This window comes from Aspergillus niger (genome assembly GCF_000002855.4).
Source record: "Aspergillus niger supercontig An02".
Classification (NCBI taxonomy): Eukaryota; Fungi; Ascomycota; class Eurotiomycetes; order Eurotiales; family Aspergillaceae; genus Aspergillus; species Aspergillus niger.
Window position 1 is genome coordinate 2,180,650 of NT_166519.1, and position 16,277 is coordinate 2,196,926.

The following is a 16,277-nucleotide window of genomic DNA, read 5'->3' on the forward strand; positions in this document are numbered from 1 at the left end:
GAGCGCAGACAGAGGCTCAGGGATGATCACAAGGGGGAACCAAGGAGGATAGGAAGCACGAAGGCGCTTTCACGACGGGAGAAATTGAAGACAATGAGGCGCAGCAGAAAGCGCAGGTCGTTGTTCAAGACCAAACGGAATGGCGACGATCGATGAATGCCTGGCCGCTTCCTCAGGCAACTGCTGGGTCAGGTACCCCGGTACCGCCTTTGCCTCTTTCGGTAATTCCCGCCCGCGCAACGCGTGTCTGTCACGGGCTCCTTCTCCAGTTCCATTATCGAGTCTCCAATTCTAGACTCTCCGTTCCTTCCATTCACCTTCTCAATCTCCACTCCACGGCATTACCACCTCCCAGGTTGGGCCTTCCCTCAGGTAGCCGGGGGTTGCTTGTCTTTCCTCTTGAAATGTGGTCTAGCCGGCCCGGTTTTACTACTACTATCAGGGAGCTCGCTGCGCTCTGCCATTAAACCGGCATTATGTCCAGCTGGGCAGCTTTGAATATTGAACCGGATGAAGCTATCGAGGAAGAGGTTGATGACACCAAAGAGATTCAAATCGAGGAGGCGCTTAAGCTCTATCAAAATGCCCTGAAACTCCATTCCCAGGGTCCACAATTCTATGCACAGGCCAAAGAGGCATATGATGCTCTGTTGGACTCGGAGATATTCAAATATCCCGAGTCAATCTCTGATTACAAGAGAGTAGCCACTCAGGAATCCGAACCGCAGTATGATGACACAGTGGCGGCGGGTGCGGCTGAAGCACTCGCGGAGTTTGACATCAGTGACTCCACATCAAGCACGCTGATGCAAACCATATACCTATCGTACAAAAACCACGGACAGTATATCCTGGATGCGTTACGCGCATCTCTGCAGGGTATCGCTGAGTCGTCTAACATTGCCGAGGATCCCCGGAGCAAAGTCAAGGAAAGAACTAGCGCCGCCTTGACATCGTTCGCAGAAGCCCTGGAACGTGACGACTCGGATCTGAACCTCTGGAGACAGAGCGCAAGACTCTGTAGTGCTTTACAAAGCTATAGACTAACACGATACTGCCTGGAGAGCGTACTAGCAGACGATGACAACCGCTTAGAGGTTCGGACAGAGCAGCTAGGGTTAGAAGAAACATTTGCTGAAGAGCGCCTGCGTGAAGTACTGCGGTCGCTGCTTGATAGGCTGTCTGTGGCTCAAGTGCCCTTGAAAAAGCCGAAAAAGGCTCTTCTCAAATTCCTACAGCGCCAGGCAGACCCGTATCCCTACCTCCCTCCTCTTCCAATAGATCTGCAAGACACAGATCCGTCAACGAACCCTCTTGCCTTACAGGCTTCTCGTTATGATATCAAACCAGCTAGCCCTACATGGGCCGCCGTTGGCAAGTCTATACTTCAAAGGCTTGCTGATGAAGACATCGGTGCCTCGGAGATTGGGCCTGGGGCTTCAGTTGGTATATCGCTGCCTACTCTCAGTCCTGAAACAAAGGCCGTAGCATCTCAACGCCGAGCCTCAAATGTACAATCTGGAGATGTCAAATCCAGCCAGCAGCAGGACGTTGTCATGTCTGAGGAGCATCAACCCACAGTGAAGTCCGAAGGACCCGATGCTGTACCAGAGCAAGTCGATGACCATTCATCCATCGATCAGCGCGCAGAGAAACAGCTCATGGAATCGCTAGAGATTCAATCAACTCAGCCCACTAATCCTGGAAGTCAGCAGGAGACTGCAAATACAGATGAAGTTGATGTAAAGCCGTCAAGTGGCCGGAAACGGTCATCTGCCTCTGCTGTTACCGAGGACCAGGCAGACCGTATACGGGCCAAAGCCAGGAGGACCCGCCTTCGTGAAGCTACCGAGGATGTCTCATTCCAGAGTGAAGAGGTCAATATCGACTTGAACAAATACTACGAGGATCGTCTTGAGAGTTTTACCCAAGCTGACGAATGGCTGTTCGGTACTGTGGGTACTTTGCTATCCAATCTTGATGTGACAGAGCTTGGAAGCATTGACGATCTGAGAAAACAAGTTTTCGCTACCAATGAGGGCAATGAAACTGCAAATGCCGTGGCCTGCGCCCCTGAGGACGCAGAGTACTTACTGGTCCGTGATTTGATGGATATCATCAAGTCCTGGGATGAAGCTAAGTCCCAGGTCATGCACCAGCCAGACAATCTGTCCACGCTTCAAGACATCCGGGGTATGGGGAAATCTGGTATTGCGATTTTCCTTGAACATTCAAGGAAGTCGACCAGGAAATTAGGCATGAAACAAGCGCTCTCCGGAGAAGCTGAACTCTACATGTTCCTAAGGATAGTGAATGACGGATGGCTTTCCTTGCACGATGTCGCCCTTTGCTGGCTCAAAGCGCTACTAATGCCTGACTTTGCGAAATATGCGACGGATGACATAGTATTACAGGACGGACCTGTCATGGAGTCGGCGTATACCCTTTATCAATGGCCGGATGCTCTGAAAGAGACAGTTGTACAACTCCTGCTACATGAAGACGAGTACATCTACAGACATATGCGCGAACAAGTTGACAATCTTGAGAAAGACGTTCTGTGCATTGGATCTGAAAAACCATTCTCGTACAGCACTCAATACTTGTCAGATTTGGAAATGCTCCAAACCCTCTTCGAGCTTCACCTCGACATCTATGCGTCTATCAACAATCCAAACAGTGAGGTTGATGGTCAAACAAGACTACTGCAGCGCGATCGCTTGGCAAGATGGTGCTTGCTCGCGCGGACATCGCTCACCCACTTCCTGGATCACAGCTCTCCTAGCTCCACACGGGAAAGAATGGTGCTCCGTCACATCTGGGCATCGACGTTCCATTCAAACATGGCTGGGGATATTCAGAGGGAGCATGTCCTTCTTTGCCTCCAGGAGCTGAAACTTTTCTTGGTAGCACTCAAAAACCCAGCCATAAGCCTGGTGAACAATGCAGTGATGCCTGAGCTGTCGACCGAGGCAGTTGATCAAGAGATCTCCAAACTCAAGTCGATGGATTTCTTCATGAAAATATTTAACCCGACGTCGGATGACCCTGTTGGTCTGATTGAGACTATCGAGCCTATCCTCGAGCCTTCATCTGTCCAATTCGGCGAGGGTCTCGAAGGAGAAGAACCTGAACAACCAGCTTCTCAGCTCCTTGAAATGGCATCCTTCTTAGATCGCGGAGATGCTACTTTGAGGCTTTTCCTCTGGAAGAGACTACAGGACGCATACAAGAAGATTGATTATTCTCCTAAAGTCGTTTCCTGCTACCTCCGCAGCATCGAAATTATCATGAGGGAGCTTCGCACTCCTGCGCATCTCGAAGAGCCCGGTGAGCACCGTCAGATAACTCTGCTCAGATGGCTTAAATCACTCGACAGTATCCTAAATAAAGCTGTCACGATCGTCTTACATGAATCAGATAAGGCTTATGAGTGCTTTGACATGGAACACTTAATATCATCAATGTCTGCAGTAGCTCGTCTTACGAAGCTCCTCCACAGTTTTGCGTTGTACGAAGACTTGGTTCGCGTAGGGAAGCTGTCCGGACCGGAGGTCCGTGGAGCATTGGCGAAGTCTCTGGAGGGTCTCAAAGATAAGCTGCGCGAGATGCAAGTACGTTGCTGGATCCTGCAATATACGCTATTGAAGGATGCCATTACACAGAATCCTGAAGCTTTCGATACTCCCCTGGAAGACCGCATACATTACTTACGATCGGTGCACAATGCGCTCGGAATCCGCAGAATGTGCAGGTTCTCCCATAAGCAATTTCTCAAACTGGTCAGGTCTGAGATATTCACTCTCGACGTGGAGCAGGACACCGAGTTGGATATCTGTCAAATTCTGTACGATATCTATGGTATCAAGTTGTCCCCAGTGGATGGTTCATTGAATGACCATGGATGTCCTCCCGAAAAGCTGGACCGCTCCACGGCGATCGTCATGGTGGACTTTGTTATGAGGCAGGCTAAAAAGATGAATATCAAGGACTTGTCCAAATCTGAGCTGAAATCTACTATTTACAAGATGCAGCAAGCCATCGGTACTACGAAGTCGTCGCCTCCACTATCATACAACAAGCGTATCATCACCGCCTACTTGAAGTCACCAATCAATCCTTCAGAGATTTCCCGCGCCATTCAGGGAGTGGCTGACCTCCCACTGATTCCTGTGCCTGCCGAGAGTGCAGTTATCGCTCAAAACGGTTGGTATTTCCTCTTGGGCCATGCTGCTTTGACAAAGTTCCGCTCCCAGAAGCGCCTGAACCCCGTACCCACGACGGACCTCGACGATGCCATCATATGGTTCAGACAAGATTTGGAGCACGGAACGTCAAGATGGGAGACCTGGTACCGGCTCGCCCAGACGTATGATTCGAAGCTTGAGGAAGATATTACCTGGTCTGCTGATAAGATCAATAACAATCGGATGGAGTTGGTCACCTGGCAACGCAACGCAATTCATTGCTACGCAATGGCAATTGCAACAGCTATTAAATACTCAGAGCCAACACCTGAGACACGTGCAATGCTCTCAGATCTTTTCACGGATTTTGGTATCCGTCTATACTCTTCTTCGCGAGCGCCCCTTTCAATGGGGGCCTTCAGTCTGGCTGATTTCACGCGGCATTTCAGTGGCGAGGAAGATCAGCGGATGTATGAAGGAAGGCCTTTCAGGGAGATGAAGCTTTATACTGTCTGGAATCTTGCGAGCTACTTGCTTAAGCGCGCCCTTGTCGACAAGCCCAAGAATTGGATGTATGTTACCCTGGTCCTCCGCCGGTGATCTGTTATGAGCTAACTGCAGCTTAGGACTCATTATATGCGGAGTAAATGCCTCTGGAAGATGTTCAGTTGTGATGAATCCGTCAGAGGTTCTTTTAGACGGATTGAAGTCGACGTTGTCCTGGATTCCCTACTCGATGCCATTGATGCCCTGCCGCAGCGGAAGGATTCACGCTCGGATCCAATTTTTGAGCCACATTATAAGCTGGTCTCGATCGTACACAAACTTGTGCATCGTGGGACCCTAACGGTATGCGAGTGTCTATTCTTAACTCTGTTGACTCGACTGACTTTGCTCTCAGGCTGCGGAGGGAAGCAAGACGCTCTTGGCAACACCTTGGGCTCGCAAAGTCCAGCCTCCGGAAGACCAGACGGCATGGAAGAAATACATACTCGAAGTGCTTCGGAGCCTGCAGAAAGCGGACAAATCAAACTGGCATCATCGTATGGCTGTCAGGGTACGTACACTCTCGTCTACTATGTATTGTACTGAGCAATGTCTGACTGTGCCTAGGCTGCGCATATTATGTACGATGATGACAAGGACTCTGCGGATGCAGCTGCCTCCGCAAAGAACGAGCTTACCCAACAGATCTTCACCAAAACAATGACAATACAGGTTTGGAGACCTGAGTTTGAGCGACCTGGTCGGCATTTCGTTTACACCACACGGTACGCGTACTTCTTCGTCAATCTCCTCGACCAGCTCGATGATCGAGCAAACCTTGACCAGTTGCTGCGCCGAGTGAGGAAGAAGCAGGGGGATTTCATCAACCACAGCAAGCTCTGGGAGGATGCGTGTCTTACCTATGCCAGGGTAATCAGGAGAGCTGGCCATATCAGCGAGGGCCATGAAGAGGGCGTTTTCAAGCCCATTGGTTGGGAAGAATTTGTCGCAAACACAGCTCGTTTAGAGGGTCTTTCACAATTATCCCCAGAGAGCCCATCCCTTCTTGAACTTCTTCGAGATGCTATTGAGCTGAAAAAGCTCAACAACAACCTTATGAAGGTCTCGTTGCTCGAAGACCTTATTGCAGACCTCTATGCCCGACTTTACGAAGTCAACATGCCACAAGTCATCGAACAAGCGAACGAAGAAAATAAAGAGAAGATGAAAGTCGATCATCTCCTCATGGTTAGTGACGGAGCTGCTGATACTCCTACGCCTCCAACCTCAGCCCCAGCCTCTGAAGCACCTGCACCTCGCGGTCGCACAAAGGGTATCGCACGACGTGACGTCCAAAAACGAGCGGAAACGATCGTGAACCGTAAAGTGCCCCCACGTGCACCCATGGCCAAAATCCCTGCCACCACAGAAGCCGAGCAAGCCAACACTTCCGAAGCTGGCCCAACCTCCGCTCCCAAGCAGACAACCAAATCAGGGCTGTTAGGATCTACTACGGAAGATGTAGGATCAGGACAACAGAGCGATATTCCTAACAGCTTGCACGATAGCGCGGATGATGAGAGCGAACTCAGCGAAATGGACGACGAGAAACTGGCCAAGCTGACAACCGAACGCAAGCTACTGTTCCCTAACCTCGATGATCGGGGCTCCATGGATCCAGAATCAGAGCTAGCGAGTGCAGACGGGGATGGAGGTCATGAAATGGAGGGAGATACTGAGCTTGTAGAGGGCGAAGGCGAGACTATGGTCGAAGAAGCCGAAGACCCTGTCGATGGTGATGACGATGAAATGGAAGGCGAAGAAGAAAATGAAAATGAAGCTGGCGGCGACGAAGATATGGAGGGTGAAGGTGAAGGCGAAGGCGAAGATGAAGGGGATCCGGAAGAGGATGAAGATGGAGAGGGAGATGGAGATGGCAATGATATTACCGAAATGGAAGGTGTGCAGGATAACGACGAGATGGATGACGCTGAGCAGGCTGAGATCCCTGGAACAGATCAGGAAAGTGAAGCTGGATCTGAACCGGAAGCAATGGAAACCTAACTGAAGGTTATCCACCGTGCGAGTGTGGAATCATTCGTGCTCATGTTTGAGACGACTTTTTGACCTTCGAAGTATGCGTTAGGCTCTATTATACTTGGCGTGAAACGGGACAGCAGGCGTTTGGGGGGCACTTCTCAGCAAGGTTTATGTATCATAGAAATATTAATATTAAAACAAGGGGAATATTGGTATCAACTAAATAATCCACCAGAACGCCCGATACATCCTTCCCAACCGTACGCCATCAGAGCAAGTAATTATGTCCAACGAAAGATATCCTGCCAAACGAATACAAGGAGACGGCGGTCTTTCGGTAACAGCTCAGATATCTTCCTCGGGGGCCAGGTCCCATTTCCGAGTGGCCATCTTTCTTTGTCTCTTGCCAGGTGAACTAGCGGGCTGCGGTGCAGGAGAGAACATGCTATCCGCAAGCTTTAGCTGGTCCATTCGCTTGAGAGCAACCTCAATATCACTCTCGCGTCCGAAGATATTAGAGTTGCGAGAAGCTTCTAGAGTATTCTTTGACCTGGATTTCTTGGTAGGAGAGCGGCAGTTCAGTTCGCGTTCAAGGGCTGCTATCTTGCTGCGAAGCTGGTCGTTCTCAAACTCGAGGTCTTCAACCCGCTCGTCTGAGGAGGGTTTGGGGTCTTCATAAACTGAACAGGCTGTTAGTATGGTAAGAGGGAAGATGTTAGCAGGCGCAACTTACTTTGGAATCCTCGTGACACGATTTCGATCTTCTTGTCGAGGTGCTCGTCGTTGAAACCAGACTGGTTTAATTAGTATATGGCGAATCAGCGTGCATTGGAATGAGACTTACTTGTTGATCCAAGGCATTTTGCCATCTCTTTCGCTCTTCTTCCATGCGCTCGTCCATCTCATTCCAACATTCTTCGCGCACTTCTTGTTCGATCAAGATGCATCTTTCTTCGCTTGCCTTGAGTCTTAGCTCGAAATCAGTCCGGAGAATCTCTTCCTCGGCGAGTCTCACTGAGAGAGATTCATTCTCTGTGGTCAACCTCGCGATTTCCGCCAGGGCCTTCTCAAGCTCTTCGTTTGTGCCCATGCTGGGAGTATTGCGTCCACTGGCAGATCCGTGACGAGATCCGAGTGTGCTGGACAAGATAGATTCGGCAATTGAGGGGGCCCTAGGCACGGCAACTTCACGAGCTAATGCCGAGTAGCGCAGGATTTGGGAAGTCGCGTTGTAATCTCCCATGGGATCGGCAGTGACAATCATAATGGCCTTCTGTGGGTGGCGGTTGAAGCCAGTAGTCTGGTTGGAAGACGGGAAAGAGTTCGAGAAAAGTAGCTCGGTGAGCTTGCATTGTCTGAATGGGACCATGGCAGCCTATTCAGGTTAGCATCAGGAATCGATAACAAGCCAGCTTCGTAGCATACCTTATTTCCGTCCTGTATGTCACTCTGCATTTGAAGACATTGGCCAAGGTACATCAAGCTCTCGTTAATCTTGCCGGCCTCTGCCAGGGTCGAACCAGCCGTTTTAGCAGTCCGCGCGCGCTCAGAACCTGTTCATGTTAGCTTCACCACAGCAAGCGAAGAGTCAATACTCACCAGCAAGATCTGCCACCGTGAGCGTGTTGCCTATCCAAGTTTCTTCACCAGTTCTCTTGTTTCGCATTCTTCTCTTGACTTCCAAACAGAAGAAACCATGACTACGGGAACTGACGCTGTTGGCTCCGGTTCCAGTGACCTTGCGCTCAGTAAGGCCGACTTCGAGGACCGACAAAGCCTCCTCGTAGGTGCTGCATGCTATCTTGCGCAGTCCCGCAACAACCTTGCGGTCAGGGGAGCCTTCCGTTGGCTTAAAAAACAAGGCTCTGCGTCTGTCCTTCTGTGAATTTCCTCCCTGACGGGACATCGTACTTCCTTGGCCCGGTACTATAGCGGGTGACAGTAGATCAAAGATGCGATCGTTGTAAACTTCGTACATCGACACAAGGACGACATATTCGGAATTAGGGTTCAGCTCCATGGTGAGGTGGCTGACATCGGGCGAGCGAAGCAGGCCGTTGGGACGTTGGGGCATATTGCGACGGGGGAATATAAGGGCAGGTGTCGGTTCCTTTGCCAGTTGAGACAACATGTTAGCATGAGCGGAATTATTAAGACTCAAGTGGGTGCACGAGTCGTGCTTCATCTTTTCTCTCAATTTAGGATGCATCTTGAGAAGGTTGATGTAGCATGTTCTCGAGAGAGATTCGCTGTATATTTTTGGATAGGGACCAATACGGGCAGTGGCCAGAGGGGAAAACCGCGCGGTGCCTTGCAACGGTGTCTTGGGGGGAGGGCGCCATACCGTCATAGGGGTAGCTCTTCCAGTGCTCATTGGCGTCTGGGCTCTCGAGTTTCTTCCACGTTCGGCAGGGTCGCCATACACAGCCTCGAGGAATGTTTGCGCCGTGAACATTTGGGCTTCGGAACCGTCTGACGCGGCCACAGTTGACAGGAGAAGAGGGCTGATGGAATTGTCGGGTGGCCTGATAGTAGAGGCCAGAGAATTGAAGATAAGGTCAAGGCTCATCTGGGTAATTCCTCGCTGCGACTTCGAACCTAGGATTGTATGGCTCTGTAAGTTGTCACTGTCAGTACGTGTTCACGTTCAGTTATGGTGGTAGGGGTAGAACGGACCTTTCCGCTACCTGTTACTCCCAACGTCGCAATAAGGCCATCCCTGCCTTCAACCAATACCCCCCTAACCAGGGAGTCCAGCTCGGTGCCATGGAAGACATCTAGTTGGGACGCTGACTCTTCGAACACCTTGGTGAAACCGAACCTTTCAACGGCACGCTTTCTAGCATCGGATGGGGGTTGCAGGGTGATATGAGTGGGAAATGCAGCTGCCGTTTCCTGGCCATCTTCAACAGTGACCTTTGGCTCTGGAGTCTCGATTGTCAAGCATCGTTCGGCGTGTTCCTCCAAATGCTGCGGCATAGGTGGCCGCAGGCGGAGGTACACCTGGAATAGAGATGCGGGGGAGGACTTTGTCGAGCTCATGGTGGTAAGCAGTCCACGTTGTCTGTTCACATTCGATTGAACAGAGTGGAGTAACTGCGAGATGTCGTGCGTCTTTCGGCGATATGAGGTCCAGATCGAAGCACCATCGAAGCTGGAGAAGGCGAGACTTTCCCCAGGCCAGCAATCACGTTATGTTGACTTTGCCCTTTTGGGTTGGTGTCCTGTTGTCCTGACAACTGGTGGCGCATGATGTAAGCTCGTATTTGTATGCCTGCAGATTCAGGCGGGAATTAGAGTTTCTAGTGCGAGTGACGGGCCTTAGTGCCTGAATGCGCCCGGCTCAGCCTTGCTCGTATTCGCTACTCTTGGCGCTTGTTGTAGTCCAGCAATCTCATGAGCCAGCTGGTTACTTGGGTTTGGGAGTTACTGCCATGTGACGTGCCATCATCTTTGTGCGATGCCACATCTGGTTCTCAGCCATCGCATGTGGAGCCGCGTAGGGCATTGAGGGTCTTGATTGCAGTAACCAAAGTCAATAAGGTTGAGGCGATGCTTTCTCCCAAGCTCATGGCTCGGATCAGGCACTAACCCAAAATGGTGTGCTCGTTTTCGCTTGTTCTTCGCAGTCAGCGGCTGAAGACGTTAAGGCAGTATATATACAGGGGAGATTTCGAAGATGAAGAAAAAGGCGTGTGCTATCACAACTATCTAGTTTTCCTATCAGAACTTGCTTTTGAGTCCCAGTGTCACATATTCAGGACGGTACACGATGATGCTTGACAAAAGATCCCCATATCGTATGGAACCCCTTCCCGCCAAGCCTTCACATTCTATAGTATACACTAACGCCAAGAAGAGGAGGGAAGCCTCTGGTACTATGCGCCCAGCCAAGGTGCACCCATTTCTTTTGCAATAATGTTCGCTGTCTCTGGAATGGTACACATCTACCAGTGTTGGTATGTATTCTCACACAAGTGCTATGCACCATGCAGTTCCTAACGATGATAACAGCCAATACAAGTCATGGAAAGTGACTGGACTCCTGCCCTGGTCTGCTCTTCTCTTCACAGCTGGGTTCATAACGCGTACTATCGGCGCCTTTGGACAGTGGGGGAATGTGGGCATCTACATTGCAAGCACCGTTCTCTTGCTGGCTGCACCGTGAGTGCTTGTTGATGCGAATTGACCATGAATGTCACTGACTAGCGTGCAGACCCGTCTATGAGGGCGCCAACTACTTCACTCTGGGCCGCATCCTTTACTACATCCCATATCATTCGCCAATTCATCCTGGGCGCGTTTTCACCACTTTTGTGGCGGTTGGTGTGGTGATTGAAGCTATCACCGGCAATGGGGCTGCGCTAGTTGCCAATTCCGAGGCGACTGAAGGTAAAAGGAAGACGGGAGAGGGATTGCTCAAAGCAGCTTTGATCTTGCAACTTGTGTTGATGGCAGCATTTGTGGCCTTGGCTGCCAGATTCCACTACAACTGTTCTCGTGGCGGCGTCTTGAACCACAAGATCAAGCGGGCCTTGTACGTGCTGTATTGCAGTTGTACCCTCATCACTGTGCGCACGATCTATCGAACAGTGGAATATTTTAGCGCTGCGAGCCTCAATGTCTATAGTGGCAACCAGATCAGCCCGATCCTCAAGGATGAGTGGTTTTTCTGGGTTTTTGAGGCTGGTGTCATGTACCTCAACACCATCTTGCTGAATGTCTGCCATCCGATGCAATGGCTTCCACGCTCCAACAAGATATATCTCGCCACGGATGGCGTTACCGAAATCGAAGGGCCTGGTTACGACGATCACCGACCAGTCATCCTGACCCTTATTGATCCCTTCGACATAGTTGGCCTGATCAAGAACAAAGGTAGACAAGAGAAGTATTGGGAAGCCGGGCCAGTCGGCAAACTTAACAAGGATACGCCTGGATCGTTTGCCGTGTAGCTGAGAGCGGGTTGGAATATATGTACTTAGTTATCCTTGAGCCAGGTCTGAGTGCGACGGCGTTTCGGTTATATAGTATAGAATATTTGTCGTGATTATGATGTTTATAGAATATTCCTTATTGAGCTCTGTTGAAGTATCACATTTCCATCTGAATGATCCGTAACAGTAAGTAAAGTAAGTGGAAGGAAGGGAATCGACGCTGACGTCTTCCACTGCGACCAGCCGATCCTCCGCCCCGCCTGACCCGCCCCGCTAATCAATTGCCAAAGAGCTTCGGGGTTTCCCGACCAGCGCAGCTCCCTCTTCCATCTGCACTTGCTCCGCCACGATTCATTTGTCCTGTCACTAATAGTCAGCTTTAGAGGGATTTAGGGCACATTAACTCTACAGTTGGTGTTTGGGGTTCTTCACGTCTCGCAACAACCCCTCTCCGCCGCCGTCTTGACTGTGTCCCCTTAACATCCTACCCCGCTCTCCTTTCCACACCGACAAACACTCCAAGGTTCTAAGGCAAACATATACACATCATGGGAAGCCAAAAACGGATAGCTAAGGTGAATAGAACTGATACTCTCCCCTTCGTAATCTGCGCCACATCCTCCGGATTGGAAAACAAGAGTATGATTGACTAACAAATGACTCACAGGAGCTCGCCGAGCTTGTCGAATCTCCCCCGGAGGGCATCGTGGTAAAGCTGGCCGACGAATCCAACCTTTACGCATGGAACGTATACATGGACGGACCTGAGGGATCTCCTTACCAGGTGAGACTTTCCTACCTGTCACCGACCCTAAACGAAATTATGAACCCTCACTAACACACAACTCTGTCGTACGTAGAACGGCAAATTCCAACTTAACCTGTCCCTTCCCACCGAATACCCCTTCAAACCCCCTACCGTCTCCTTCAAAACGAAGATCTACCATCCCAATGTGACCAACGATGACAAGGGAAGCATGTGCCTGGGCATGCTTAGGGCCGACGAATGGAAGCCTAGTTCCAAGATTTTGGCAGTGCTGCAGTTCGCGCGTCAGTTGCTCGCAGAACCGATGCCCGATGATGCCGTCGAGGGACGGATCGCAGAGCAGTTTAAAAATGACCACAATCGGTACGAGGAAGTTGCGAAGGAGTGGACACGCAAGTATGCCACTGTTTAGTGAGATGATGACTGCTACTGCTACCGCTGGTGCTTGCGGGCCGGTACAGCAGGTAGACAGATACTTTCGGGGGAGCCTGCGTGTTGAGAGTGATACAAGATGACGGGAGATATACACTGAAGAGGGACTAAAAAGACATGAATGTTTTGGCTTGGCTAGATATATACGATATGAACATGTTTGAGCATCACGACTGCATGGGATGAATTATTGTTAGCATTGTTTGCTTGTGGAATAAAGGACATGAAATCATAATAGATACTATATGCATTTGGTGAGACTATTATATATGGGCGCTTACACCTTATCGGCATCTTTAGCACTTCCGGGTGAATCTAATGCAAAGCCTACTCTGCATATGCTGGTGTATCCCCCTTACTCTCTCGACCCTGACTTCCCCGCAGACCATAGATTAATGCAATCTTAATACCCTATAACACGTGTATAACCCAACCAACCCATCCCAAGACCCAGAAACCTCGATCATGATGAACAGCTCGCCCTCGGCAATCCATTCCAAGCAGCGGGACTCATTCCGCTCTTATGCGGGGATCCGAGTACCTAAATGGTATTACACCTACATCAGCTTACCATCACAACTCTCCCATTATCTGAGCATCAAATACTCAGAGCCACTCACTCATACTAGCACATCTCTCAAGCCATAATCGTCACCATGGCCCTCCTCACCACCACACTCACGTACCTCTCCCAACACATCCCCTCCATCCTCTTCACCATCCTCATCATCCACCTCGCACGAAACTACTTCAAGCCCGGGTTATCGCGCATCCCAGGCCCGTTTTTCGCCAAGATCACCAATCTCTGGCGCTTCGTCGACGTAGCGCGGGGCAGAGCGGAGGTAACACATTATCAGCTGCACCAAAAACATGGCGAGTATGTGCGACTAGGACCGAATGTCGTTAGTGTTTGGAATGTGGAGGCGTTGAAGGTGATCTATGGGATTAAGAGGGGGTATAAGAAGGTATTATCGTTATTCTCCTATCTCCGGAAACCCAGGCAGTACGTAATATGTTTGTTTTACCATGCTAACGAAGTTCATGTGTACATAGACCGCATTCTATCGTGTCCAGCAACAACTTGTAAAGGGAAAGCCGACCAGAACGCTGTTTACGACCCTTGATGAGGACCTTCATGCTAAGATTAAACGACCCGTGTCGGCGGCGTATTCAATGAGTACAGTTACCGAGTTCGAGCCGTTTGTGGATAGTACGACACAGACGTTGTTTGCGCGGTTGGATGAGCTTTCGGAGAAGGGGTGTGTGTTTGATATTTCGACATGGCTCCAATACTGTAAGGCATATGCTTTTTGATCCCTAGGAGGAGGATGTAAGCTGATGCGGGTAGATGCGTTCGACGTCATTGGCGAGATGACGTTCAGCAAACAACTAGGGTTTTTACGAGAAGGTCGCGATGTTGAGGGGATCATGGAATCGTTGGAGAAGATGTTCGATTATGCGGGAAAGGTGAGGTGCATGCGAACAGTCTGTGTCTCCTATTCTGACAGGTCATTCGTGCGTAGATTGGTCAGATGCCCTGGCTAGATTATGTCTTGATCAAGAACCCTCTCCGGCAGCTTATTCGGGGCGGTTCTACTGGAGCTGTTGCTCGTTTCGCCCGTGATCGCTTGCATGAACGGCTGTCTCAGGGTGGTAGTAAGCGAGATGATATTCATGAACGCCAGAAGGACTTCTTGACCCGCTTCCTGGAGGCGAAATCAATTCACCCTGACGTGGTCGACGACGCCCAGGTGTTTTCCTATACAACCAGCAATGTGAATGCAGGCTCCGATACTACCGCAATCTCCCTCCGAGCGATTCTGTACTATACGTTGAAGAATCCCAGGGTATTCAGCAAGCTGCAGGACGAACTAAATGGTGCCCTTCAGACCGGGAAAGTTACCATTCCTGTATCGTGGAAACAAAGTCAGGAGCTCCCGTATCTCGACGCAGTCATCAAGGAGGCTCTTCGCCTCCATCCAGCCGTAGGACTCCTCTTGGAGAGGGTAGTCCCCGCAGAAGGCCTCCAATTGCCAAACGGCCCCTTCCTTCCCGCCGGAACTGTTGTTGGTGTCAATCCGTGGATTATCCACCGCCACGCTATTTTTGGCAAGGAAATTGACAGGTTCGTCCCTGAGCGTTGGCTGCGGGGTAACGATGAATCGGAAGCGGAGTTTAAGATGCGAAGGCAGAATATGCTAGGGGCGACGCTGACGTTTGGGGCCGGCCCCCGAACCTGCATTGGGAAGAACATCAGTCTGTTGGAGATATATAAGCTGATACCATCGTTGCTCTTGGCATACAAGGTATGTGCACTGCCATTTGTTGCTTGTCCTAGTAATTTGCGATCTCTGGTTAACGGGTGGCTGTTACAGATTGAATTGAGTGAGCCGGAAGCTGAGTGGGAGGTGGTCAATGCATGGTTCGTACGGCAGAAAGGGATGAACGTGAAAGTGACGCGAGTGGCATAGCATGGAGTACACAGTAATCTGTCAGATGAAACTGCGAGGAGAAATGACTTGTTGTCCGGGATAAGATCCTGCGCTGGATCCTGCATGCAAGGCGTTCTCAGGATGTCCGACGGTTAAGCCCACTGGTAATCTTAATAGAAGGGGAACTTGGCATCATCCCTTTTGGCTGCCACAAAGCGGCACTGTGGTCAAAAGCCGAAATGAACAAGCAAGAGCAATCGAATGTACCGCCCTCTGAGACCCCGACTATCTACTATACTTCTTGTGCGAGAACACGTTCGTCATCGCCATGACGCGCAGGAGACCCACCAGTTGGTGGCATTATCCCAATAGGGACGCACTAGGAATTGCGGTGCTGATTTCCGATAAGGGATCATCAAGCGCATCCTTGGGTTCCGTCCGTATTAATAGAATCAACTTCGCTTTCGCACGTCGCTCCATATAAGGGCGAAGCGGCGGAGCTGAAGTGCATCGGATTACCGGGACAGCGCAATCTCTCAAGGGATGCTATCTAGCTTTAGAGTTTCTGACAGTCCAAATTTTGGTGAACTAAGTTAAGCCATGCATGGGAGACATCCACCCCGACGACTCATATCATAAGGATGCGTCCCAATCTGCCGATGTTAAGCGATACATCAGATATGACCCGAATGATTCGACAGTGGCCAATGGCACCAAAGCTGGTTGCCTCTCGGTAGTAGAGGATAAAGTGAAGCGATATTATCCATGGTGCCTTGAAGCATCAAACTTAATCAAATTGGGTTTAGGGAAAAGTTCCTGAAGCAGTAGGAAGTGGTGGGGCACGGCAGCATCACGGGACGATCGATCCCCGCTAGAATCATGTGACGGAGGGAAGGAACGCTTACTACGGAGTAGTTCTGCTGAAGCTCACTAAGCGATGGCGTTTAATAATCATCGTGCTTGACTTTGGATTGGGGGGAAGATCGGAAAGATAGCC

At 50.3% G+C, this 16,277-nt stretch overlaps 5 protein-coding genes across 5 annotated transcripts; 4 read left to right on the plus strand and 1 right to left on the minus strand.

Moving 5' to 3' along the window:
* Window positions 1-476: 476 nt before the first annotated feature.
* On the plus strand, window positions 477-6,737 carry An02g08830 (uncharacterized protein; the record flags this gene model as incomplete). The annotated part of the gene is made up of 4 exons (XM_059746471.1): window positions 477-4,759; window positions 4,856-5,036; window positions 5,089-5,244; window positions 5,301-6,737. 4 exons carry the CDS (start codon window positions 477-479, stop codon window positions 6,735-6,737), a joined length of 6,057 nt encoding a protein of 2,018 aa, XP_059603431.1.
* Window positions 6,738-7,058: 321 nt separating this feature from the next.
* Window positions 7,059-9,755, minus strand: An02g08840 (uncharacterized protein; the record flags this gene model as incomplete). Its single annotated transcript, XM_059746472.1, has 6 exons — window positions 7,059-7,393; window positions 7,447-7,507; window positions 7,558-8,088; window positions 8,139-8,266; window positions 8,313-9,327; window positions 9,390-9,755. The coding sequence occupies 6 exons, from the start codon at window positions 9,753-9,755 to the stop codon at window positions 7,059-7,061; spliced, it is 2,436 nt and encodes an 811-aa protein (XP_059603432.1).
* Window positions 9,756-10,485: 730 nt separating this feature from the next.
* On the plus strand, window positions 10,486-11,914 carry An02g08845 (uncharacterized protein; the record flags this gene model as incomplete). Its single annotated transcript, XM_059746473.1, has 5 exons — window positions 10,486-10,588; window positions 10,709-10,877; window positions 10,930-11,250; window positions 11,344-11,591; window positions 11,838-11,914. The coding sequence occupies 5 exons, from the start codon at window positions 10,486-10,488 to the stop codon at window positions 11,912-11,914; spliced, it is 918 nt and encodes a 305-aa protein (XP_059603433.1).
* Window positions 11,915-12,198: 284 nt separating this feature from the next.
* On the plus strand, window positions 12,199-12,828 carry An02g08850 (uncharacterized protein; the record flags this gene model as incomplete). The annotated part of the gene is made up of 3 exons (XM_001399983.3): window positions 12,199-12,225; window positions 12,318-12,434; window positions 12,511-12,828. 3 exons carry the CDS (start codon window positions 12,199-12,201, stop codon window positions 12,826-12,828), a joined length of 462 nt encoding a protein of 153 aa, XP_001400020.1.
* Window positions 12,829-13,504: 676 nt separating this feature from the next.
* Window positions 13,505-15,319, plus strand: An02g08860 (uncharacterized protein; the record flags this gene model as incomplete). Its single annotated transcript, XM_059746474.1, has 4 exons — window positions 13,505-13,813; window positions 13,902-14,109; window positions 14,197-14,315; window positions 14,372-15,319. The coding sequence occupies 4 exons, from the start codon at window positions 13,505-13,507 to the stop codon at window positions 15,317-15,319; spliced, it is 1,584 nt and encodes a 527-aa protein (XP_059603434.1).
* Window positions 15,320-16,277: the final 958 nt, after the last annotated feature.